This window comes from Anastrepha ludens, chromosome 5 (assembly GCF_028408465.1).
Source record: "Anastrepha ludens isolate Willacy chromosome 5, idAnaLude1.1, whole genome shotgun sequence".
Classification (NCBI taxonomy): domain Eukaryota; kingdom Metazoa; phylum Arthropoda; class Insecta; order Diptera; family Tephritidae; genus Anastrepha; species Anastrepha ludens.
The window spans coordinates 75,268,266-75,294,390 of NC_071501.1; the positions used below are offsets into that span (position 1 = coordinate 75,268,266).

Here is a 26,125-nt window from a genome sequence, read left to right on the forward strand (position 1 = left end):
AAAAAATGCATTCAATAGAACTTCTTAAATGCACATATTAATTAATTATTTACGTACATATTCCGATCTTACAATTTAACCAATAAGTTGAAATTAACACAAGCTTTATATTTAGATGCGCTGTAAAAAAGATTCACTAAAGCAACCAATGTGTATTTAACAATGCCTTCCACTTAAAAACTTCTAAGAACTTCGCACTACAAATCTAAGTCCAAAAGACTGCTCATTTACGGGTAATCAGACATATGCAAAATTCATTCAACAGATTTTTATCAGACGCGAACCCGCTGTGGCGGTTATTAGAATAACTTCACTTATGCCAGTTGCGACAAAATACCAGAATCGGATATTTGCCAATATGAAATTTCAAAACCAGACCAGTAGTCGTAGTTATCTTTCAAACTAAGAGCTCGGTACTTACGGTAATTGTCCAAAAACATCATCTTCAAGTGGAATCGCCACCATACAGTTGGTGCTGGTTGCACATAGCGGTAGAGGTTGCGGAATGGCTTTTGGCAACAATCTTACCATTTTACCTGTACAGGCAATATCCGCCTGGGAAAAATGATCCGCACATATTACAGAATTACACCCCAGTTGAATCCGGCATGCTTTGCTCCACATTTTCCGTTTCGGTTCCTCACTAGGAACACCAAAAAAGGGTCCTTTACCCGGCAAACATTTCTTTCGGCACAACGCACACCTTTTCATGTTTTTTTTTTAGTTTTATTTCACTTTATATATCTTTGGTTAATTATCTACTTTGAGGTGCTTATGGAAAAGTTCCTCAACGAACAGTTTCGCTTTGGCCCTGTATATGGTCAAAAGTTATTAACAAAAACTTTATAATGTTCCTAACTTCTAATATAAAATACTCGAAAATAAGCACATTTAGAGCCAAACCTCACTTTTTCTTTACACCAGGTATATATTTTAGACGAATTTTCTAAAAAACAAATTGGAAAGTATTGGCAATAATTAAAATATTGTTAATAAAAATGTATACAAAGGTTCAGTGCTGAACGAACAATTAACCAACTGATGCTTGGCATTGCCACTCTATTGTGCTATTCTTTAACACATTTATAATGTGCTTAGACTTGCGATAATTTGTATTGTCATTCGAATCTGTCAATAAAACATCGCTTATTTATTTGTAGTGGGATGTTTTACGACAAATTGTATACCAAATGAAAGGTAATTTTATCTTATATTATATTTGGCGCTGGTAAGCTTGACCATTTGATAATATAAGTTAAATAAAAAATTTGATATTTCAAGATTGTTTTCTTCTAGTATATAAAACGAAGCTTGGACGGAACAGTATTACCAATTGTTTTAGTTTTTAGTCTACAACCAGTGGACGTTTTCCGTATTTGCATTTGAACGCAATGGCTGATAAAAACAAACAAAACAAAGTCAAGGTAAAGAAAGAATTATTTAAATTATATATTATAGAAAATATGTATTAGCAATCGGAAATTAAATGAAACTTCAATTTTTCAAAAAAACAAAAACACTAAAGGCGCTTTATAAAAAATGGAGTGAAGCGGAGCAACAAAATTTAATAGATTTCCAAACAGCAACCAGCACCAGTGTTTATTACTGTATTTAGCTAAGTATAAATTAGAGGGCATTCAATAAAAGGCCGTTCGTAACAAAGTGCGTAGTTTGCGGCAAGCATATGTACTTAAAGCAAGGGGAACGGAAAACTCTAATGGTGCTGCAACTTTCAAAGACGGGGAAACTATCCGAGGTTGGTAAAACATGCATGTAAACTTTTATTATTTTGAATTAAAACATATAATTTTGATAATAGGACTGATTTTACAACAATGCCTATTGTATAAGAGGGGACGTGTTTACTTATAGAGAGTTTGGAACGGTTGAAGGCATCATCGCTACAACCGACAGTGTAATGGACGCCACCGTTTGACGTAATTGGTGATGACGAAATTGCTTGACGAATTATTATTATTATTATCATTTTGCATGCATTTGCCTCTTCTAATGGGTACTCCAAACGTCTGATTGCTGCTTTTAACTGATTAATCTCTTTGTTTAATTCTGAGATTTCCAATAACATGTTGGATTACAGAATACCAAAGCATGCACAGAAGTATGTAAAACAAATGATGGTAATTAATACACTGCACATTTTTTAATGTGCACTTACTCAGTTTGTGTTTCCCAAGGAAAGCTAATTGAATTTTAAAAATCTATGTAAATTATTTTTTTCACATTCTTAGCCGATGATGAAGAGTTTATGTTCGAGAAGCTTGAGCTTAATTTGAATATATCCTATATTTACATAAAATAAAAATATTGCAACTTACTTAGGCTGGGAGCAAAACTGGGAATCATTCATTTTAGAAGAATATGCATTTGAAATCTCGATTTCCGGCCTGTATTAAAAGAAAAGTTATTTGTGAACTTAAAACTTATCACTTTCTCACTTACTCTAGCTTCACATTTTTTATATTTTCCAGCATTATTGGCGTAAATTTGGAGATTGTATTTTGCGACGCCCGAAAATATGGAATAGCGGTCGGATACAAATACTTTTTTCCGCCTAAGGCTATAATATCTACAGGCCTAAAGTGGTCCGCACATATCCTCTCTTTTCCTGTAAATTTCATACAACAAGCTCTGCTCCACGCCAACCTTGCTTCTGCCGATCTAGGTACTTGAAAGAAAGAACCCTTCCCGGCTACCGTTCGTTTCGCGCACAAAACACATTTCACCATTTCTTTTTTTTTTTACATATATTAAATCTGGTAATTATTTACTTTGTGGACCGAGTTAGTTAAAATGGGTATGGGTATGGTCAATAGGGGACCAATCGATGCGTTTTGGTCCCAATATTAATATTCCAGGAAAGGAGCGTAATTATTTTAAGCCGTTCAGAAGTTAGTAAGAAAAAAACAATTCCGTATCACTAATTAGTCATTCAATAAAGCACTAAGTGGTCGTATTATACAACTTGGACACTAATTGCACTGGTATTTCGCTAAATATTGTTAATTATTTCCATATTTCATTAACAAAAATGTAAGCACAAGATGAGTGTCTGGGTTATCTATGATGTTTGGTATTGCCACTTACTACACTTTTCTCTAGCACATTTCTACCGTGTCTAGACATTCCATATTTTTTTAGTTCATGTAATTTAAGGCAAACAAAATGTTCGTATATGTTAAAATATTGCTTTTTTATTATTTTTTATTAAACGAAGTACAAAAACAACGTTTAATGTAGAGTACAAGAAGCTTAGGCCATTGACTCTTTAATTTAATCTTAAGTGTGAGAATACATATGAAGTACGTGAACTATAAAGATATTAAAACTGAAATTATACATTATTACAAAATTACATATACTTAAAAAAACTGAGAATGTTCACAGATATTTTCACATGTTAGGGTAGATTGCCTTGTCTTCTGCACAGAATTGGGGTAGGGTCCGCCGACTCCTGTCATTTCTGTGACCATTCCTACTACCCGAAAGTGATTTTATAGCGCAAAGAGAATAAGATATTCCAACCGGAAGAAAGACACATATGCTCAGTTCAACCCTGTTCTACCTTAGATTTATTAAGAGAAATGAGTTTGGATGACTTAATGTGATCAACGCAAGGCACCATTTATACTATAATAACAGAAAACGCCGCAAACGAACAGATCACTATTATTTCCTTATCGAATAAGAAATTTCACTTCACAATAATAATATAATATAAGCAAAGGCAAATGAAAACAAAACAGAAGTTTTTGACATATCGCACCCTAAATACAAAAGGGTCACAACTCAAAATGTTCCTTCTGCTCAAATATGAACGAGACGTTATCAATAAAACGGTCCGCGGATGACACATGGCAAAAATAAAATTTTTGTTTTTAGAAAATTGGTTTCTGCCCAGTGGTTTCTTGAAAAGTGTAGCTATTTTGGAAATGCGGCTTTTGTCATTTCATTCTTAAATCAGAAGTTGAGCACGTTTCATGACGTTCGTAACCGTTTATCCCTTCCCAGTAAATGCATGCTCTACATAAAAAATGGTTTAAAAAGGGAAAATTGTTGTTATGACAATTATAATATACCAGGTAATGTAAATTGGCACATCGATAGTAACCACGTTTATGAAGATTCAACATAAAAATAATGCTGAACACTTGTTGAAATTATTATAACACTGGGGTGAATGAAATGTGTGGCTCAATTTTACAGTACTAGTATATGCACATTCATATTTAAAGCTCAGGGTTATCTATGCCTCAGGTATAAAACAACACAACGGGTTAAACTACACAAATAAACAACGTGTTTATTTTCAAGTTGTCAAATGAGCGTGTGTCAAATACTTATTCCACTTTGTTTAATGCAAAGCGTGTTTATTCATTTAGAAACTGATTAGGGAAATGTCTAAACCAATAACTTTTGTCACTGGTAACGCTAAAAAGCTAGAGGAACTAGTTGCCATATTGGGTGATAAATTTCCGCGAAAAGTTGTAAGCGCAAAAATAGATCTTCCTGAATTGCAAGGGACAATTGAAGAGATTGCTTTGAATAAATGCAGAGAAGCAGCAAAGCAAGTGGACGGGCCCGTGCTGGTAGAAGACACGAGTTTATGTTTCAACGCTTTGGGAGATCTGCCAGGTAACCGAAAAATTTCTTGTCAATCGCGTTTACTATGAAGTGGATAGGATTTATGGCATTTGCATTCACAGGGCCTTACATCAAATGGTTTCTTGAAAAGTTGCAACCTGAGGGATTGCATCGTATACTAGCTGGCTGGGATGACAAAACTGCCAAGGCAATATGTACCTTAACCTATGCTGAAGACTGCAATAGTGAACCCATTACTTTTTCCGGTGTAACAGAAGGTACTATTGTCGAGCCTAAAGGTTCCCGTGATTTTGGATGGGATCCTATTTTTCAACCAAAAGGCTACCAAATAACTTATGCCGAAATGCCAAAAGAGGAGAAAAATAAAATTTCGCATCGTTATCGAGCGTTAAGTGCCTTACGGGCACATTTTCTACAAAAAAATGGCGACTAGTTTTTATGTAAAAAGCTTACTTAGTTATGGGTAACGAATTATTAATTGTACAATGGTAATAAATAAGAGCAATTTTCTTGGTTTTTTAAGTATAAACAAAAAGTCCTCTAGCATGATAAAGCATTTTGAAAACCGTAAAATTGTCTATTACTGTTTCTTATTTATTAATTCATTTGGAGATCGGTGCCAGATAGATTGTCCTTAGCTAGCAGAAATTTTTCGTTAAAAACACGTTTGAGTAGTGCATAGTTTGTGTTACTTTCATTTATTTGAATTTAAAACAATTTACATTCTTTACTTGGTTTCCAAAGTTGATATTTTAATTCAACCAACAATATTAACACTAATTTAGTACCACCAACATATTTTGCTTGGTTGCAGCATTTAAATTCTATCTCGTCATTTGCATACGAATATTTATTGAGTAAGTCGGCTAAATTTCCTTTTAAACAAGAAAATTACAATTCAAATTCATCTTCTTTCTTTAGTCAATTTTTTTGCTTTTCGTCTTTTTAGGAGCGCTGGTAGTATTTGACGCAATTTTGCCGACTTTGACTTTCTTGCCTTTGCCAGGTTTATTCCAATAGTACAACATTTGGCTAGCAATCACCCCATTCGCAAATGTTGATGCACAGAATGTTGCGATCATCATAAGATCTCCAGTTTCATGAGCAGACGTAAAAATACGAGCCAATGACCCGGCGAATAACAAGAATACAGTCGCCGCAGACAACTGGCCCGTAGAGGCATTTTTATAATTAGTCCAAGCTTGTGAGAGTTTACCCAAAAGTAAAATAGGTATATTAAATGCTTGCGCTACCAACAACACATTTATTGGTGTAAAGCCGCAATTAAGTAAGTATACTATGAGCGCGTAAGCAAAACAAAATATCAAAGAAAAAGCTTTCGATCCACCATAGTAGAGAACTAACGCAGCAATGGCAGCGGTTTGTAGTGCTAGAAAGGTGTTATCTCCCCATGCACTGAATGGATAACCCTTAACGTAGTTGTATGACATGTGTGACGTTATAGCGATTAGATCCAGGAGAACACTTATCAAGTTAATACCTTCGCCAGATTTATTGTTTAACAGTTTCAGTACCTGGGGCACTTTAACCAAAATTGAACCGGCGATAATTCCATAACCAAGGCATTTACTCAAAAGTGATTTAAAACACGCACCTATGTATTAAAATTAATTAGTTTACTTATTATCACATGTTTAATCAAATCAGTAACTTACCATCGAAAAAATCATGATAGATCAAATAGTTTTCAATACATTCTTCATTCAGAAAATAACTTAGGCTTGTCTTTAAAATTTGAGCCATTTTTGTTCTCAGGTACAGCTAAAAATTTCCTTCGTAACGAGTTCCTCGAATAAAATCGGAATAACCTGCTATTGAGCAAATTAGCGTAAATTAAATTCAATTTATTTTAATTTTTGTAGTTCGTGAAACCTTTCATTTATTCTATCTGTGCCTATTAATTGCATTTAGATAACATAAAAGCCACCCAATAGGCCAATGGACACGTATTTTGACAATTGCATTGCTTTGTGAATGACATTTGCAGCAGTGTGGCAACTTAATATCCAGACGTTGAAATAGTTGGAGGGTTGTAGCGTGGATAAAAATCAAGAAAATACTGACTACAAGTGAAAAATAAATAAAACAGGAAGAATAAGTGAGTTGAAAGTTAGAATATAGAATAAATCATGTACATATACATCTACACGTGCAAATATTTTACACAAAGCTGTGTTTCTTTTTTGTACTAACGTCAGTCAGTTGTCAAATTCGTCAAACATAAAACAGCGACGTAAATATAAATGAGATTATTCTAACAAAATGGTTACTGTCATAGAAATATACGCAAACGTTATTAGTTTATTCATTCAATTCCTTCTCAATATTGTAGCTCATGTCCTGAGCAATGCAAAAATTGTATATATTAATTTGGCAATATTAGTAATAGGCCCCATTTTAATCCTGAACGCTAAATATGCACTTGGCTGTCAATGCAACTCTAAATGTACATTTATTCACACAAAATTCTCTATCTAAATGCTAAATATGTCTGTAGTCTTCAAAAAATTGATTAGTCCGAACAACATTTGCGAACAACTTTTGTTGCGGCGACTCGTAACTATCTTAAGATAGTTGTTTACTGTAGACTAAAAAGAAAATCACATACAAGCAACGAAATGTGCTTACTTGACAAACCGAATTTTTATTTCTTCAATTATAAATAAAATAGACAACTGTAGACACGTAAAAATTTACAATAAATAAAGTAAACTTTATTTGACGCATTTTACACTCTTTCGTTATTTGACACGTTCGTTGTAGTTATAAAAACAAAATATAGGTAAAACAACCAAGTAATTCAGCAACGATAACGAATACCCCTATTGCTTTCGCAAACCTATGGCCTCTTGTAGGTGAAGAAAAAAATCGAAATGGAATTTTCGGAATCAAAGTTCTTAAAAGTATTTATCAATTTAATAAGCGTGGCAGCAACTTTTCTTATCTAGCAGAACTCCATTATTTACAATAGTTCTGCCAAATCACTACTTATTATCATTTCTCAGTTCATGATAAACAAATTAAATTTAGAGCAATTCGTTCCATAGTTATAATTGAGTGTTTTTCTAGTTGGTTATTCAGTTGTATTTGCGGAAGAGAATTTAGCAGATTGACCAAAAATGTCGGTAAATACTGAAGCAAGTGGGTCACAGCAAACAAAATGCGAAAACATAGAAGAACAGACAAATGGGGTTGGCGACGGCAAAAAAATTGCTTTAATAACCGGCATTACTGGGCAGGTATGTATGTATGTAGGCACGCACTTGTTTTATACAGTGTTAGTAGATACGAATAAGCTGGGAAAAACTATATCCAATTAATATCAGGTAGTGTATTCTTAAAGAGGGCAGTTACTGGTGTTTTCTAACGTAACTCACTTTGATAAGGATAAGGTGGTGATGGATGATTCATTTGTAATGAAAAAAATGTCACGTTGTACACGTATGTATGTACTTTAGAAATATGTACGTTGCTGGAAAAACTGAGTTATAAATATTTGCAACCGTTAATGAAACATTTGGCAGAAAACTTGTATGACCTTATTCATAAGCAATATAACGGTTATTAGTACTTTTTAAAGTAACATTCCTACGTAATTATTCTATATAGAATACCTTTTTGGTTTGTAATGTCGCATATTCTAGTTGAAAACAAAAAAATCAATCTAATCATGTAGATCATTATGTGATAATTTTATACACGTGTGTACCTCTACAGGTCATTATATATATATATATATATAATTGGCGCGTACACCCCTTTTGGGTGTTTGCCACTACAGGTCATTACCATGCCACTAAAACTTGATTGGTAATGAAAGGAGCAAGTAATCTTTAACTTGAACTTGATGTTTTTTCGTTGCTTTGAATTTACATTATTTTTCTGGTCTTACTACATAAAGGATGGCTCCTATTTGGCTGAATACCTTTTGAAGAAAAACTATGAAGTTCATGGTATTATACGCCGTGCTAGTACATTTAATACATCTCGTATTGAGCATCTTTATGCCGACCCGGTAGCACACAAAGGCGGTAAAATGAAGCTGCATTATGGTGATATGACGGACAGCAGCAGCTTGGTGAAGATCATAAATATGGTAAAACCAACGGAAATTTATAATTTAGCTGCACAATCCCACGTAAAAGTGTCATTTGATTTGAGTGAATATACTGCCGAAGTTGACGCCGTTGGCACATTACGTATTCTGGATGCCGTACGTACATGCGGCATGGAGAAAACTGTACGTTTCTATCAGGCCTCCACATCGGAACTGTATGGCAAGGTGGTGGAGACACCACAAAATGAGCAAACACCTTTTTACCCACGTTCGCCATATGGTAAGTACAATCAGTGCTTGCTGCAAATAAATTTTCTGTATTAACTTTATTCTAATTTTTTTTTACATTTAGCTTGTGCCAAAATGTACGGATTTTGGATTGTGATCAACTATCGCGAAGCGTACAACATGTTTGCTTGTAATGGCATACTATTCAATCATGAATCCCCGCGTCGAGGTGAAAATTTTGTGACACGTAAAATTACCCGCTCAGTAGCGAAAATATATCACCAACAGTTGGAATACTTCGAATTGGGTAATCTTGATTCGAAACGTGACTGGGGTCACGCTATGGACTACGTGGAGGCGATGTGGATGATGCTGCAATGTAAGGAACCCGCCGATTTCGTTATTGCCACTGGTGAAACGCACAGTGTGCGAGAATTTGTGGAAGAGTCCTTTAGATTCATTGGAAGAGAAATTGTGTGGCAGGGTGAAGGTATTAACGAAGTGGGCATCGAAAAGGAAACAGGTGTGGTGCGTGTGCGGATTAATCCAAAGTATTTCCGTCCAACAGAAGTTGATCTACTTCAAGGTGACGCGAGTAAGGCGCGTCGCGAACTTAATTGGTCCCCAAAAGTTTCTTTTAAGGAATTGGTTAAAGATATGATGGTAGCTGATATTGAGCTTATGAAAAAGAATCCAATTGCCTAAGTAAATTATTTGAAAGTGTGAATTACTTGTGACAGTACAAGCGTTTTTTACTAAAGCACAAATATAGTAAAGCGACAAGAAGCGTATTACACAGCAATATTAAGCTACATTTATTTAGTATTAGGTATGAGTATCTATATTCTTTTATGTAGTGACTTCACTTGACAGTGTGCAAAATTCATTTAGTTTATTTAGTCGGCTATGTATTATTTGTAATTATACTCTCATTGTTGTATTTATGAATGTTTTATACACTTTGCATTCCAAAGCAAATTATAGTTGTATTACATATGCAATAAATGTGCTATAAAATAAGATATGTAGAAATTATTCGTCGCAAATACTTTTTTCCGTAAAAAATAGAATAGGTATCGACGCATATGGTAGGTCCCACCGACAGTCGACCAGGTTTGTCTTAAACAGAGAACATTCGCTCCAACACCAATTTCCAAAGAGTTCATGTGGGTAATAAATAAATATTTTCTACTTCATACCGGTCTTTCACATAGATGTAAAATAAGTAGAAATAATAGGAAAACAAAATTGTTGCATTGCATTTTTTACCAAATGCAAAATAGTTCTTGGAGATATACGCGAAATTCATAAACTGCGAATTTACTTACAAAAAACAACATAAAACCAACTGATGATACAAGCAATTTTTCTCGTTCTATGTAAATTTTATTTCATTTCCTTAGTTGAACTTTTTCTTTGTATTTAACGAAAACTGCACTGCAATATGCTGTTCCAAGCACAAATCTAAGACACGTGTGTGGACAAACACATTTTCAGTACAATTTTTGAACAATGAAATTATACTCGTCCGCATGACTGGAGACTTATTCAATTTGACAAGGTATATGTATGTTTAATTGCTTGAAAATCGATAAATTTTGTAAGTTTGCTAGTTAAACATAAATTTTTTGCAAAAAAGCAAGTCAAGCCTTTTGACTGTTCTTAAGTTTCCTGTTTTTTACCAAATGGGTTTATTTTCGACAGCCAACTGGATGTAGATGAAGATGGTGCTTCACTACAAGACATAAACGAGGGATAGAAAGAATTAACGCATTCAGTTCATTATACATAGTAAATTTTACTTACAGTTTAGTTAAGCGCTCGATGTCAGCATTATCATTGTCGCTTCCTTTTCCCGCTGTCTTTTCACCGATGTGACTGCCACTAGCTTCGCGAATACCAGCATTTTTTAGTTGTTCAATTAGCTTCGAGCGAAATTCCAACTTATGCGGTATAATGCGATTTTCTGCACGTATTTGCGCCTGCAACTTGCGTATGGCCTCTTGGTAAGTGTGTCCGTACCATTCGATTTCTTCTGCCGTATACTAAAAATAAATTCATACAGTTTCAGGTATATTATATATATTTATTAATATTGGATTTATACTTACCGAATCTAAGTAGCACTTGTATTCCTTGAGAATCCGCTCGCGCTCAGTTGGATTGTTTGACCAATTGGGACAGCCATTCCAGAGTTGCTGTAAAACTTTCCGTTTTAGCTTGAGCGCTAGGGTGGAACGTAAATCACACGCAAGATTCTATAATTAATCGACAAAAACAATTTTGAATTAAAATAGTGAATAAACTAAAAACATAAAACGTTCATACAAACTATTTTATACTACTCACCTTGAGAAGATAGTGATCAAAACCGTGGCAATCATGTATTTGATCGATAGTACGATCAGTTACCACCACTGACATATACTCGTTCAACACTTGGCTGTGCACCACGGAGCGTCGAAGTGTGGGTATCCAAAAATGTGGTACTCGCCTCTTTTGAGGATGACGCTTTTGGAAACCTTTAATGACAGCCTCCCCACCCCAGATGCCTTCATGCGATTCGGGCGTATCAATTAAAGGTAACGGTATATTTTGCACAGGCCTCACTTCTCCAGTGACATCATCACGCTCAAAAGTCTCAGTCTTTGGTACATAATGTACGGCAGCAGGTGTCGTCAACTTCCATTCGCGCCAGAATTTCTTGTAAGCTTCTGGCAGCTGTGCACCAAGTCCTTTATCAAAGCGTGTTAAACGTTTGAACCCGTGAAGTAATTCAGGGCCCTATAAATTGTAGAATATTACATTAGGAACGTCACAATAAAAGCTTGTCAAAAGAAACGAAAATACTCTGCACCTGAAAGAATCAAGTCAACAGTGCCGAAACAAAATTTTGATTTCACTTCTTGTATTTGGCATTGCGTCACAATGCCAATGACACCGAATCTTACCTGCGCTGTGGCGTGTGCCATGCCTAATTTTCAAAATTACGGCGTCGAACTTTTTTATTTTTTTTTCTTTCAAAACAATTGTTCTGAGTGATCTTGGCGTGTGAAAAAAACACGAATATCTTTCAGATAAATTTATAATTTTGAACTCGATTTTGATTGAAAGACCAAAAGCTAGACGCAAATCACGTTTTGACAATTCACTTTTCCTTCAAAATTCATCTGGTTCAATTATGTCAAACAGCTGATTTGTGTTGCAGTGTTGCAAAAATAAAAAAAAAAGTTTACTATTATTATTAGCCGTGTTCTAATGGTCAATCATTGGAATCCGGTAAACATTTTTGCAAACAACAAAGTTTTTGTTTATCGCACCATTACTCGTTACAATGATACTGGTAGCATCGCGAAACGTTATGGAGGTAACCAGCAAAAGACTGCAACGTAACGTGAAATGGTTCAAATGTGAAGAAACGACTTGAGCGAAATCCCCGCCAATTAAATGGCGAAAAAACTGAAAATATCTGACCGTAGCATCCACCGCATACTCAAAAATTACCTCAAAGTCAAGCCTTACAAGATCCAAAAGCAGCATGATCTCACCCTAAAGTAGCAACAAGTCAGACTTGAGAGAGCGAAGGAGTTGCTTCCCTTGGCCGTCAAGCGGTCAATTTCCGAACATTGTGTTTTCTGACGAGAAAATTTTTCAAATTGAGCAATTCGTAAACTCCCAAAACGATTTGGTTTATTTGACCGACCGTTCACACGAGAATTTGAGTCATCGAAAGGCCACTAGGAGGCAGCACCCGACACAGGTAATGGTTTGGGCCGCTGTAACCGCAGATGGGCGCTCTTCATTCGTTTCGAACCTGGCGTCAAGGTAAATGCGAAATATTATCGGGAAAGTGGTCTGGAGGTTGCTTTGAAGCCATGGGTAGACAACAATTTCGTTGGCAGACCATGAACGTTTCAACAGGACTCGGCACCGTCTCACAAACCTCGAGAGAATGGCTAAAACAACGTTCCGAACTTCATAACGTCAACTCACTCAATAAACGATTAAATCGATATGATTAAATTGATTTTATTCGAAATATACATAATTACAATAATGGTTTCAAGCTACGCGATGCTTCAATATGGATAGCGAGTGCACTTAAACCCTTGTCCACGTAAGTAAAAATGGAATTACGATGAAACAAACAAGCATTAAAGTATACTGGGCCGAGCCCGCTGAATTTGAATTTTGTATAGAAAATCTTGACGGGCAAAGCCCGTTATTTCTACTCAAGAGGTTAAGATTCTGCTTGATAACAAATGTTCCAATTGTGAACGTAATTTTTGGGTGTTAGATGAAGTTACATGGTAAGTAGGTAGGTGAAATGGTTGAAGTACCATTCTGGCACTCCCCAAGGTGCACTAAAACCCCGATTTGATACTATTATGAGACCTCCAACAATCAGATATATACAGCCAGCCAGAGCTGTAGATGTAATCGAGAAGATTGATGGGATTTAGGTTGGCGCACTGCACTAGGCTGTCGAAGAAAAGAGTACGCAGTGAGTTTAATCATCTAGCGGCCTGGGCATTTACCGAGAAAGTGCTCAACAGTCTCCTTGTCTGAAAGGTCCCCACAGCTTCCACAATGGCGGTTAAATGGTAAACCTAGCTTTCAATGCTGATCGTCCAGTAACCGATAAACACAGCTACGGGTTTGGAAATCAAATGGCGTAAAGTTCCCAGGCCTTTCTGAGCCCTTCGTCTATTGTACTGGTCCACAAGGTTTTCGAAATATCACATGAAGCAATGGAGCTGCATCTTTTTTGCGCTTTCCTGAGAAATAAGTTGTGCAATTCCCTTTAATAACAGTTAGGGGGATGCTGATGACCAGCTAGGAGGTCTCTGAGCATTTTCATTTCAGCAATTACATTTCGTTCTATGTTCCTTTGTTCTGAAACCCAGGTCATGGAAATGTTACTGTTACATCCAAGGGATTTGATCTCCTCCCCACAGGAGTTGACTAATTTGGATCTGCACCATAACGTCGTCAGAGCGTTGATAGCGGCTTGGCTTTAGAGTAAAATGCTAATATCCCCCTCGCTCCCACGTTGCCCAAGCATCTCAATGAATTCTGCTTGAAAAACACTAACTGTATTCGCTAATTTGAAGGAAATAGATAAATTGACTGATTTAGAAAAAAGCCTGCTCCGACTCCCGATTATATCTTGGAACCATCAGAGAAGTTGAAGAAGTTAGATAAAGTTACATACCATTATCTTATTTTTGCTTACTGTTGCCAAAGTTCCATTTGGCATTTCATTTCGGTCGTAAAATTTGGCGAAATCTTCTTGCAGTCTGTTGTGATTGCAGCTTTCCGATGTCGACAATTCTTTGCATAGTTAGATGTATATACATACGTTTTCTGGAGCACAGAGACGTGTGCGTAATTTGGTAATGGTAAACAAGGTAATGCTCCTAGTCGATATTGGGTCCTCGGATAGTACGTACATCTAAAACACTAGAAGCGTGTCTTCCATCTATCACAACATGATCGATTTGATTTCTCGTTTTTCGATCAGGAGGCGTAGCTTTGTGTATTTTTTTAAGCTGGAATATGGTGTTGCAGACTACCATGTTTCGAGCCCCGGCGAAGTCGATCAACTTCTGTTCGTTACCGGATGTATCGTTGTGCAGGCTGAATATCTCGACTGTGGGACCAAAAACTGCCTCCTTGCCCACTGTGGCTTTGAAGAGCCAAGGACGATTTTTATGTCGTGGCGGGGGAAGCGCTTATAGGAACGTTCCAGGCGCTCATAGAAGAAATCTTTGGTCGCATCGATCTTCTCTTCTATCGGGGCGTGGGCGCAAGTGAGCGAGAGATTAAATAATCTCGTTGTGATGCGGATTATTGTGAGACGCTCGTCCACCGGAGTGAAAGCATGTATTTGGTGACGAAGTCATTCTCCCACAACAAATCCAACACCGAATTTGCGCTTCTTTACATGGGCAGCTGTAGTAGACGTCGCAAGGTCCTATATTTTTCTTACCTTGCCCCGTCCATCACACCTCTTGAACGGCAGTGATATGAGCCTTTGCTCTTACGAGGTCATCAACCAGCCGGGCAGAGACACCTTCCCCATTAAGGGCCGGACATTTCTCAAATCGTAATCCTTAGTTCGTTCGCAGTGGTCGTCATCAGCATAGGCAGTTCTCATTCGAGGCTTTGTCTTCGTTTTTATTTGGCGGGACTTGTACGTGTCGGGTCGTAAACCCAGCGTACAATCAGCTTTCCTGGGTTGCTTCGCCTTCTCACTTTCGCTAGCTCTCGAACGGGTGTTCGGAAGCTACTTAAAGGATACTTGGGCGAAGACCGGAAGTTGTGAGCAGAAGAATCGTCCCGAGTGAATGGCGATCAGGGACTTTACTCACTTGCGTGGACTTCTCTTCCTTCATTCGTTTATTCATGGGCTCTGTCGACACAGCGAATTCGGAAGGCACCACCATGTATTCTATCATCCTTCAAGTTTGTAACTTAATTTGAAACAATGTTTGCCGTGTATGCCACGCTTAAGAGAGAGAGAGAGCGCTGTTGTTTATCTTATGAAAAGGGAAAGAACTGAAATTGTTTAAGTTATCTTTATTATCGACGACGGAATTGTCGTTCCGATACCCGATCATGACGAGGTGAGAATAGCGATAATGCGGCTAAAGAACGCGGGCGCCGACGGACTGCCGGCTGAGCTATTCAAACATGGCGGCGAGGAGCTGGTAAGGTGCATGCATCAGCTCCTATGCAAAATATGGTCGGATGCAAGCATGCCTGCCGATTGGAATTTGAGTGTGCTCTGCCCAATCCATAAGAAGGGCGATCCTGCAATTTGTGCCAATTACCGCGGGATTAGTCGTCTAAATATCGCCTATAAGGTTCTAGCGAGCGTATAGTGTCAAAGGCTGAGGCCCACCGTCAACCAACTTATTGGGCCTTATCAGTGTGGTTTTAGACCTGGAAAGTCTGCCATCGACCAAATATTCACAATACGCCACATCTTGGAAAAGACCCATGAAAGGGGAATCGACACACACCATCTTTTCGTCGACTTCAAAGCTGTATGGACAGGAGTTACTTGTATGCCGCGATGTCTGAATTTGGTATCTCCGCAAAACTAATACGGCTATGCAAAATGACGTTGTTCAACACCAGCAGCGCCGTCAGAATTGGAAGGACCACTCCGAGCCATTTGATATCAAACGAGGCTTCAGACAGGGTGACTCGCTGTCGTGTGACTTCTTTAACCTGATGTTGGAGCGCATCGTACGAGCCGCAGAACTTATTCGCTCAGACACAATATTTTATAAGACCGTACAATTGTTGGCGTATGCCGATGATATTGACATCATCGGCCTTAACAACCGCGCTGTTAGTTCTACCTTCTCCAAACTGGATAAAGAGGCAAAGCGAATGGGTCTGGTGGTGAACGAAGACAAAACGAAGTACCTCCTGTCTTCAAACAAACAATCGACGCACTCGCGTATCGGCACCCACGTCACTGTTGACAGTTATAATTTTGAGGTTGTAAAAGACTTCGTGTATTTAGGAACCAGCAGTAACACCGATAACAATGCCAGCCTTGAAATCCAACGCATAATCTCTCTTGCCAACAAGTGCTATTTTGGACTAAGTAGGCAACTGAGCAGTAAAGTCCTCTCTCGACGAACAAAACTAACACTCTACAAGGCTCTCATCATGAATTAGGTAGAGAAAAAGCATAAAATTTCAATCAAAATGAAAGGACACTTTATTTGTTGTTTCTATTATTTATTAAAATTTATTTATATTTACACGTTTAAGGCATTTGCATTTAAAAAGTTTAATTATATCGCAAAAAAACTACATTTATATATAGCACTTTTAATAAGTTGACATTCGTTTCTTTTGTTTTTGAGTATAAAACATACAGTTTGAGTAAAAGTAGTCGTACATATATACAAGTAAATTATTCACTAAATAGTTTAGCTTAATTTATTTTACAAATAGCTATTCTAACAATAATAAAGGAAGCAGATTTTTTCTTTGATAAATACTCAACATTGACTTAGTTGTAAACATTGATAGACCATTTTCTCATATTTATTGGTTGAGAGTAAATTTTATTAGCCGAACCAATAAAATATTTCTAACTTTAAAGTGCAATTTAACACTTCTCGTTACTTTAACTATCTAATAAAAATAAATTTGCTAGTACCGAAACTATGACAAGGAATTTTTTCATGCATTACTTTGTTCAACTACTTTCAAGGCTTGTAATTTCGGCGTGCAAAAGCACTAGCTGTTTTTTTTTATTTATATCGTCATAACTGATATCACTTCACTTCAAACCCAACTACAAATTTTAATGCACACATCAATTAACCTTAAATATAAAATGTGTTCATCGGCTTGATAAAGTGACAGTAATGCTAGAGGTTAGTAAGAAAAAGGCCCCCAGGTTTTTAACTCCGATGTAAGTAGACAGTATTAAAAATATATACTTTTCTTTCTTTTGATTACATAAATACATTTACATATATGCAAGTCAGTAGATGTGTGTGTAAATTTCACATATTAATGCATTCTTACTAGTAGACTACCTATTTTTTAACTGATTGATTGTACGATTTTTAAAATACATATTTCTTAAAATAAAAAAAAGTGTAGAATTTTCAATTCGTATCCTAAAGTTGCATGAGTTTGCTGGTAGTAATTTTTTGCGTTTCAAGCACTTTTTGTGCACATTTAAGGCAGCAGAAACATATGTTTTCAAATTTTCTTCTTCTTCGCCTTCTTCTTATATTTATAATATTATAAGCTTTAATTTGGGTTTTGTTCATTTTTTAGATAGTAGTTTAAAAAGAAGTAAACGCTTTTTTTTGCAACATGATGATTTAAAATTAATTTAATTTTGTCTATAAAAGTACATTATGTGCCAGTGGCATGAACTGATTGACATTTACATATAATATATATTATTAAACAGTTAAAAACGTTGCTGTTAACTTTAAAGTTGAAATTATTTTAACTACCACTATGCGTCAATAACACTAGCAACAAGCACTTAATAAACTAGGCAAATAATTTCCTTTTCTAATTACTTAACTTCAAATTCTATATGTAACATCCTTCCTCTTGCCTTCACTTATCATCCACATTCTTTGAAACAGTCTTTAATATTTGATAACTCGGATTTGAGAATGCTTCCGCTGCTCTCGCGCCATTATTGTTCGTTACCTTTTTTGGTGATTTAACATTCACATAATTATCGCTGCCGGTTAGTTCCGTTTCGGCGATGTGATGACGCGGCGAGGGTGTAGGCGTGGCACGTATCTGCTGCTGTAATATGTTTTTGGCAAATTTTCGCCCCTGCTCTGGACTCTCCTCACTATCTGAGTTATGACGCGCACCTGGCAACATAGGTATCTCTTCTGGCTGTATGACATCTTTCTTGCGATTCTTATTTACTGGACTATCGAGATTATTCACCAACGTTGGGGAATGTTGTGATGGTGGTGGCGATGGTGTAGGTGCTATATTATCTGGGAAGGTGAAAGAAGTTGTTGTTGTTGTATTTGGATCATCACTTGAATTGTCGTGATCTTTAGGACGTGTCGGTGAGAAAATGGTTGTGCCAGTTTCGATGCTCATATTTAAGTAGTCATCAGATGAAGATGGCTGAATACCTGAGTGAAACGAATGGAAAGGACAAACGCACAAAACGCATGGAAGCAAGTCGGAGTGTGTGGGGTTAGTCGCATAAAATTGTAGATAGATACAAAGACACAGATGTAGATGGTGGTAGTAAAATAAGTAAATATACAACAGTAAGATGTGAGTAACATTGGAAGCTAGTTAAGTGTATGTATGTACATACATAGTGATACACATAGAATTTAGTATGTAAGTGTGCCAACAAATTAAACTCGCTTAATAGCGGCCGCCGTAGCCGAATGGGTTGGTGCATTACTGCCATACGGAATTTGGAGAACGCCGGTTCAAATCTCCGTGAGACACCAAAATGAAGAAAACGTTTTTTCTAATAGCGGTCGCCCTCGGCAGGCAATGGCAAACCTCCGAGTGTATTTCTGGCTTGAAAAAGTTCCTCATAAAAAATATCTGCCGTTCGAAGTCGGCTTGGAACTGTAGGTCCTTCCCTTTTTTGGATAAACATCAATATATATAAGACAAATAGAAGGAGCAGCTCGGCCAAACACCCAAAAAAGGCCCTTATATCCCTTAAATTTCCTGATCATTCCTTAGAAATTCCGTCTCCTTCTAATTAACCTAAATGCAATTGAAAGCAGAAGGGCTATCCTTTCTCTGTCTCTTGTGTTTGGCGTAATAAATGACAATATTGCTTGCTCCCGCAAAGTATGCCCCAGTGTCGGGTTCACTTCGAAAACTAAACAAGATTTCAATACCAATTACGGCTGATTATTCTTTGCCAAAAATGAGTTCTCTAATTTACCAAATTCAATATTATTTTAGTATTTTTCCCTGAATCTTTTAGTTTATGTTATCGTTTTAGTTAGTAAGAACCTTTGTGGATTGTGGGCTTCGTTGATGTGATTCTACTTATGCAAATGAAGTGACCTATAGTTGCATACCACTTCCGAATGGCGGATTGTCTGAGTGAAAATGGAATTGAACATAAATACGAGAGAATTTAGTTTTGGTGTTTTAGAAAAAGGAATATTCTCTAGTTTTTAAACTTTACGCTGAAAGCTGTCAATTTAACCGAAATAAATAACAAATACTAACATAACGAGAAGGGAAATAACAAAAATAATTAGACTACGACTTGGGCACACACGACTAACACACGAATATTTAATAAAAAAAGACCTAAATATCTGCAAATACTGCAATACCTCAGCTCCAAACATCAAACACATCCTAGACGACTGTACACATTTTACAAACCACAGAAAATCACTAAGCAACACAAAACCTACTGATCTACTTTTAAACAATTCTACAGAGAACATTATTAAACTTAAATATAAGCTATTTAAAATATTGTAATATCTTAAATGAAATTTAGCTAACACCCTAAATATACATATATACACATCCAGTATATTAGCTTAAGGCCACAGTAGCCATAGCTATAAGCTTTTTGTATTTTATAGTTAACTTAAAATACAATTGTAAATAAAAAAAAAAAAAAAAAAAAAAAATGCTGTATAAAGAAAAAAAAAAATTATGCATTAAATACGTTTGCGTTTATTTGAATAGAAAATGCGAGTTTTACAAAAGAAGTCTTTAACAGAAAGATCCTACGTAACTCTTCCAATCTCTAGATGTGTCTGAATTGGTTTCTGTACTTAGGTTGGTATTCGTGATTAAAATCATTATTTTTACAAAAAAGTTGCAAGTAAATATATTTGCTTCCGATGGAAAATGTAAAGATAATGACGAAGTACATTGAAGTACAAAACAGCATTTTATTCAAATCTTTGCAAATGGTTTTTTATGAGGAGCTTTTATCATGGCAGAAATACACTCGGGGCTTTCCATTGTCTCCCGACTAACGACCACCATAAGAAAAAACTTTTTCTATAAATTGGTGCCTGGTACCCGAGATTTCGAATCTGTACACTTCCAAATGGTAGTCACGCACTAACCCATTTAGCTACGGCGACCGCTCCGGTGTGGAGTAATTTATGTTAAATTTTTTACTAATTTATTGTAGTGTTAAAATGTTAAAATTAATAAATCTCATAAATACTTATAATTTTAAATTTACTCACATCCTCGCTTCGATCAAGACTGCACTTTAAATTTAAGTGAATTCTAACTGACAGTTGACTTATGAATCCCTTTCTCACTACAACCAAATTCACTCGGAACTTATTTTAGAAAAAAGTATATGTAAAGGAAACGGTGAACGTGAAACACACAACATCTAATGTGAGTTTCTAAACCTGCCTCTATCGCTCGCTTTTCGAATTTAAAGATCACATTATGAAGCTAAGCAGTCGGCCCTTAAGTTATTTTAATTTGTTGGCAAAGATAAGTGTGTGTAGGTTCATATGGATAAGAGTCCATATACATATAGGTACATATATTTTTAAATTAAGTGTTAAGTTTTTAAGTTTTCAGTTTTTAAGTCTTGTTTGAAATGGTAAACCGTGCAGTATAAAAATTTCATTTGTACTTACGTATTTCCGGTAGTATGTGGCCGTTTACGTAGCGTGGTGGCGCTGGTGCCATTTCATCAGGTGAGCCCATTAACGACAGATAATCGGTTGGATTTCGATTCACATTATCGTTATTGGCGCGTAAATAAGTATCATTTAAATCGACATAATGCTAATTAAAAAGTGAAGCGTATGTTAATATGAGTACACACACATACTATTATACATATAGTATATACATACATATATAAGTAAGTAGGTATATTAAAATCTTAAGACTCAATGACTATAAATGCTTTGAGATGTAAATATTTCTTTCGCTAAGTGGTTGTAGATCATTTTTATAAGGCTTTCTCAATGAGTTCGTTGCGGCAACGCTTGACAACGTGACGGGTAAAACGTACCGTGGTGCCACAATGAAAGTATTGCTGAGGGTTTTAATAGAATTTATGGTAGTACTAGAAAGTTGGTGCGACTATAACTTCGAGATCGGGACGAAGCCTAGCCATTTCTCTGATCTCTCAAGGTTTTATCGAAAAGATATATTAACTAATTTGATATAATAAAAAACACTATCGATGCACTTGCCGTACGGCAAAAGTAGAAAGCTGCAACTACTCCATTTTGCTGTTAATCAAATTCCTTGCCGCAACGGACACAACGGACCCATTGATACGGGCCTATTAGAAGGTCAGGCTTTTGTCGCAAGGAAGTTTTCCATTACATTAAATAAACATTTACTGTCATTGCTAATATAAAATTAAATATGAATAGACGTTTTCGATAACAAAAAAATATGTCATAGTTGTCCCTAATTTTTGCAAGTAAGTATTCGTTAATGCAAAATAATTATTTATCACTCAAAAATTGAGAAAGCACAGTTGGCGACAGTTTTATGCAAGAGACACGTTTACTTTGTGTGGAGAAATTTTAGCCAACACGAAAACACTGTGCTGAACTTTTTGTAAGCAAACAAATAAATTTTTTGTGGAATCTGGTATTTTGTGCACATTTGTCCTTGGGCCGGTTTGAAATTTGAAGTTTATAGTCAGAAACGCGAGCATATAAATAATATTTATGGTAAGTTTTTTGAACAGTACAAAAATTCGTAAACAAATTCAACTGATATGTCTTCTTCTACCGATTTTTGCAAGTGATGGGAAATTTTCTGCTCGCTTACTTGTTCGCTCTTTCTTCTCTTTCGGAGAATTTTCGTTTTACTCTTCCATTTTTTTTTTAAGAAACAGAGTCTTTTATAGAATCTCCCATTAAAGTTAGATTTTTTTTAATAAAAAAATAATACTGGAAATTTGTGTTGCGTTTAATTGAAGAGCTTTTTATTTGTCAGACTCCTACTAAATATAGTAATATTTATGTGTGTTTGAGTTTTTATTCAAAAGTTCTTCAAGAAAACCAAGATGCCTTTAATTGAATTGGTTATTTCGATATTTTTTAATTGTATGAGTTTAAATCAAGGTGACCATATAACAGACTACATACAAAAAAGACTATTATTATACTTACATTTGTCACATCATCGCCTAGCATGCGTGCGAAATACCTTTCAAGCACATTAAATAATGGACGACTCTCCGGATTTGTACTCCAGCACTCCAACATTATATCATACAATTCATTATTGGCAAATGGCGGCTTTTCCATGCGGTAGCCATCTTTCAGCTTCAAATATAAACTTTGATTCGGATCCATACCGGGGTAAGGAACCTTGGCCAATGAGAAGAATTCCCACAAAACAATACCAAACGACCAGACATCAGTGTAGGTGCTAAATACATGATCACTAAGCGATTCTAATGCCAGCCACTTAATGGGCAATGGCGCTTCACCTTGCTTCTTATAGTTCTCACTTTTATACATCGAGCGAGCTAAGCCAAAATCGCATATTTTTACCACATTATTCTCACAAAGTAGAATATTACGGGCAGCCAAATCGCCGTGCAACACTTTACGTGACGATAGATAATCCATACCGCGGGCCACTTGGAAGGCCCAACTAACCAAATCGGTTGTGGTAATGGTCATGGCTTCTGTGCTGTCTGGTTTGTAGTTGGAACGCCATGCAGGCTGCACAGAATTATTGGATAGAATATGGTCCTCGTCTAAATAGCAGTTAATGAGCAAAAAAGAAAAGAAGAAGATAAATAAGTCAAATATTCTTAAAGTCAAGTATTCTTTACTTAATACATAAATTAAAAAAAAAAAAAACAATTTAAACAGTTCTACAAGGTGGCACAAAATAAATCTTCCAATTTTGTTTTTGAATAACTTTTTTAATAAATAAAAGAAATTATTTTGAGTAATGGAAATCTCGCTCCATTGCTTGTATGTTTGTATATCACAGTTGTCTAGTTTACAAGTGTTCAATTTGTTTGACGTAGAATGCCATTCTTAAAAATTAAAAATCTTCCGATAGGGTGTTCAATTTTGCGCCACCTATAAATAGTCTTCTCACATTTCTAAATAAATATATAAATATGTATATGTCCATCGCGTTTACTCACCCTCGGGTATTGTTGTCATTACGGTTTGCTCCGTGGCACAACTATCCACATTCCCCTCATACAAATCCGATTGACGCAAATAACCAGTGGAATTGGGACGTCCAGCGCGTGTGCCGGAACGTGGATCATTATCAGAGTTTCTACGATTGTTCGCCGTATAATTATTGTTCACGTTATTCATGTGATTTACATATTGATGATTTGAAAATGACAAATTAACATATTTTATGCCATCACTGATGCAATTAAAGTGCAACCCATCCAAGTGTATTCAAGTAGTTATTTGTTGTTATGAGCACCACAAAATGTTAATCCCGTGTGAGGACACAAGCACCAATCAATCGCATGTATTATGGTAGTAGGGACAAACATTTTCCAACACCACAAAAATTTGGTTAAATACATACATACAAATACCATTTGTTACAGTGTTTATAAAAGTATGTATGCAAGCATGTAAGGTAGTACCATTCAGGATTTAGGAGGAATAGATTTAAGTGTTTATTTATTTTTTTATTTTTTGAGGCGAGAAAGACAGATTGAAAGAGTAAAAAATTAGAAAAACATTTGACAATCGTGCATTATACATATATGTAAGTAATTATATATAGGAGGAAGAAATATAGGCTACTTCAAGCATTAGACCAGCTATTTGACAACTTTTAGTAGGAAGTGCATAGGTCATACTTATATATTAAAAATGCGGATATTAAATAGAAATGAAGGCATAATAATGTTTGCAACTAACTAATACATGCACATAAAACAGCATAGCTCTTCATACAAAAAAAAAAAAAATCTGTATCGATATACCACCGGAAATATACAATTTATTGTGTACATACATATGTATTTAAAACTTCCACCAAAATATTTTGGAAAAATATTAAGATGTACTTGAGCTGGACCGATTTGCAAATATTTCCAAAATTCAAGTGTCTTATAAATAAAATAATTTTTCCAAAAAATGTTTTTCAAGAAATTAACTTAGTTGATAGAAGAGTTTAAGTTTAAATGGTAAAAAAGTTTACACATTTTATCGACAAAATCAAAGTAATGACAGTTGAATTTTTTTTGATGAGGTACCCCAGGTAAATATTAGCATGGGGAAAAAGAAGTCAATTATTTTTAGGTGGAATTCTTGCGCAAATGGTTTCAAACTATTTTATGGTCGATACTATGACTACCAACACGCCGGTCAACTTGGACTATTTCTGTGTTTTTATCGACATTATCGACATTTTCTTTAAGGGGTTATACGCAGTTATGACTTTCAAAAAAATCGATTTTTTTTATTGCATTTTTGTAATGTACATATCGTCCCCTTAGTATAACAATAGCCTATGTGCTCATAGGCTATTATTTTTTTATTGAATTTTTGGATTCTCCATCGTCGATTTTATATGTGGTCAAAATTTTGTCAAATTCTAGTTCCACAAAGTGGGTCAAAACGTCAGTCAAAAAATAATAAATATTTACAGACATAACGAGATTTGAGTGAAAGCTACTTTCGACAAAAAGTTTGAAATTCATTTTCTCAAAACATCAAAAAAATTATAGGCTATTTTAATACTAAGGGGACGATATATTCAAAAGTATACGCACGAAAATTTGAGTTATACCTAAATATGTAGAGATGCCTCTGCACGTTTTAAGGTAGGTATTGAAACTTTAAACGTGTTTTTTTCAAAACGGCATTTTTCAAGTCGGTGTACACGATATCTCGAAAGCGGCTTGTTTGATCGGTCAACCGTTTTAACTCAATCTTTAAAGATACATTTTCTAGTAATTAATCGTTCCTTTTGTAAATCTGATACTTATTTTCCATTTTATAATCAATTTACGGCCAAATTTTAACGTAAAAATCGAAATCATTTCTTTTAAAAGCTGCCATTTTGTGAAAATTCACTATTTTGATTAGCCGAACGATTAATTACTAGATAATCTAATATATTAACAAAATTTGTTTGGTTTTTTGATTTCAGATAATCCAATCCTGAGTTACGATGTACACCGTAAATCGTCTTTTTTTAAAGGAGGTTCCAGAAATCGCCTGCAGCGCGCTCTATAATCAACATTTTCATAAATAAAAAATTTTGTTACGTTCTTGAAGGATGCTTTTATAATCGCCAAAAATTTTCAAATTAAAATATTCTGAAGTTTCTTCAGGATAAATCCTTGACAACCCGTCTTTTATTTGCTTCATAACTGCGTATAACCCCTTAACATGAAAAAATCCTGAATGGAATCGACGAAACTAAAATTGCACGTAATTAGTTGTTAAAGTACCGGCACCATAAACCCCATTCACAATTTCAGCGGCCTGACTTGCATTTTCGTCTTTATCAAAGAAAAACTGGAAAATATACCGAATTTTCTATTTGTCGACATCCGTGGTTAACACCCTGTAACTCGCAACTGAATGGAACAAACAAAAAACAGGAAAATAATTTTGTTACTGTGTATTTGTTCCCCCTTACTGATATTTTGACAAGCTCGTCTTTTGGTAGTCATTAGTAAAAATATTTATACTCAGTACGGGATGAATTTACAAA

The 26,125-nt window shown here is 35.6% G+C and overlaps 5 protein-coding genes and 1 long non-coding RNA gene across 16 annotated transcripts in view; 3 read left to right on the top strand and 3 right to left on the bottom strand.

Moving 5' to 3' along the window:
* The first annotated feature begins 1,109 nt into the window (after positions 1–1,109).
* LOC128862706 (uncharacterized) lies at positions 1,110–2,188 on the top strand. Its single transcript, XR_008454533.1, has 4 exons — positions 1,110–1,197; positions 1,297–1,424; positions 1,526–1,756; positions 1,820–2,188. It is a non-coding gene; the product is annotated as an uncharacterized LOC128862706 (long non-coding RNA).
* A 2,121-nt stretch (positions 2,189–4,309) lies between these two features.
* Positions 4,310–5,196, top strand: LOC128862711 (inosine triphosphate pyrophosphatase). The gene is made up of 2 exons (XM_054101377.1): positions 4,310–4,653; positions 4,725–5,196. Exons 1-2 carry the CDS (start codon positions 4,416–4,418, stop codon positions 5,054–5,056), a joined length of 570 nt encoding a protein of 189 aa, XP_053957352.1. The 5' UTR covers positions 4,310–4,415; the 3' UTR covers positions 5,057–5,196.
* Positions 5,197–5,295: 99 nt separating this feature from the next.
* Positions 5,296–6,653, bottom strand: LOC128862710 (mannose-P-dolichol utilization defect 1 protein homolog). Of its 2 annotated transcripts, XM_054101376.1 has the most exons (3): positions 6,517–6,653; positions 6,300–6,455; positions 5,296–6,238 (listed from the first exon to the last, which is right to left on the bottom strand). In XM_054101376.1, exons 2-3 carry the CDS (start codon positions 6,385–6,387, stop codon positions 5,541–5,543), a joined length of 786 nt encoding a protein of 261 aa, XP_053957351.1. In that variant the 5' UTR covers positions 6,388–6,455; positions 6,517–6,653; the 3' UTR covers positions 5,296–5,540. The 2 variants fall into 2 exon arrangements, with proteins under 2 accessions (XP_053957351.1, XP_053957350.1); XM_054101375.1 differs by having other exon boundaries at positions 6,300–6,652.
* A 901-nt stretch (positions 6,654–7,554) lies between these two features.
* On the top strand, positions 7,555–10,132 carry LOC128862708 (GDP-mannose 4,6 dehydratase). The gene is made up of 3 exons (XM_054101372.1): positions 7,555–7,883; positions 8,546–8,981; positions 9,054–10,132. Exons 1-3 carry the CDS (start codon positions 7,764–7,766, stop codon positions 9,632–9,634), a joined length of 1,137 nt encoding a protein of 378 aa, XP_053957347.1. The 5' UTR covers positions 7,555–7,763; the 3' UTR covers positions 9,635–10,132.
* Positions 10,133–10,517: 385 nt separating this feature from the next.
* Positions 10,518–12,099, bottom strand: LOC128862709 (39S ribosomal protein L28, mitochondrial). The gene is made up of 5 exons (XM_054101373.1): positions 11,881–12,099; positions 11,279–11,713; positions 11,041–11,187; positions 10,736–10,974; positions 10,518–10,664 (listed from the first exon to the last, which is right to left on the bottom strand). Exons 1-5 carry the CDS (start codon positions 11,899–11,901, stop codon positions 10,592–10,594), a joined length of 915 nt encoding a protein of 304 aa, XP_053957348.1. The 5' UTR covers positions 11,902–12,099; the 3' UTR covers positions 10,518–10,591.
* A 4,599-nt stretch (positions 12,100–16,698) lies between these two features.
* The window catches only part of LOC128865117 (vascular endothelial growth factor receptor 3), a 139,087-nt gene continuing 129,660 nt past the window's right edge, over positions 16,699–26,125 (bottom strand). For 6 of the 10 annotated variants that reach the window (XM_054105101.1, XM_054105100.1, XM_054105105.1 and 3 more), the window contains 4 exons: positions 23,571–23,806; positions 22,573–23,168; positions 21,070–21,220; positions 16,699–18,588 (listed from right to left, as the gene is read on the bottom strand). In XM_054105101.1, coding sequence (XP_053961076.1) covers positions 18,044–18,588; positions 21,070–21,220; positions 22,573–23,168; positions 23,571–23,806 — 1,528 coding nt within the window. In that variant the 3' untranslated portion in view covers positions 16,699–18,043. The remainder of the gene's footprint in view (positions 18,589–21,069; positions 21,221–22,572; positions 23,169–23,570; positions 23,807–26,125) is intronic. The other 4 variants (XM_054105108.1, XM_054105107.1, XM_054105102.1 and 1 more) reach the window with 3 other exon arrangements.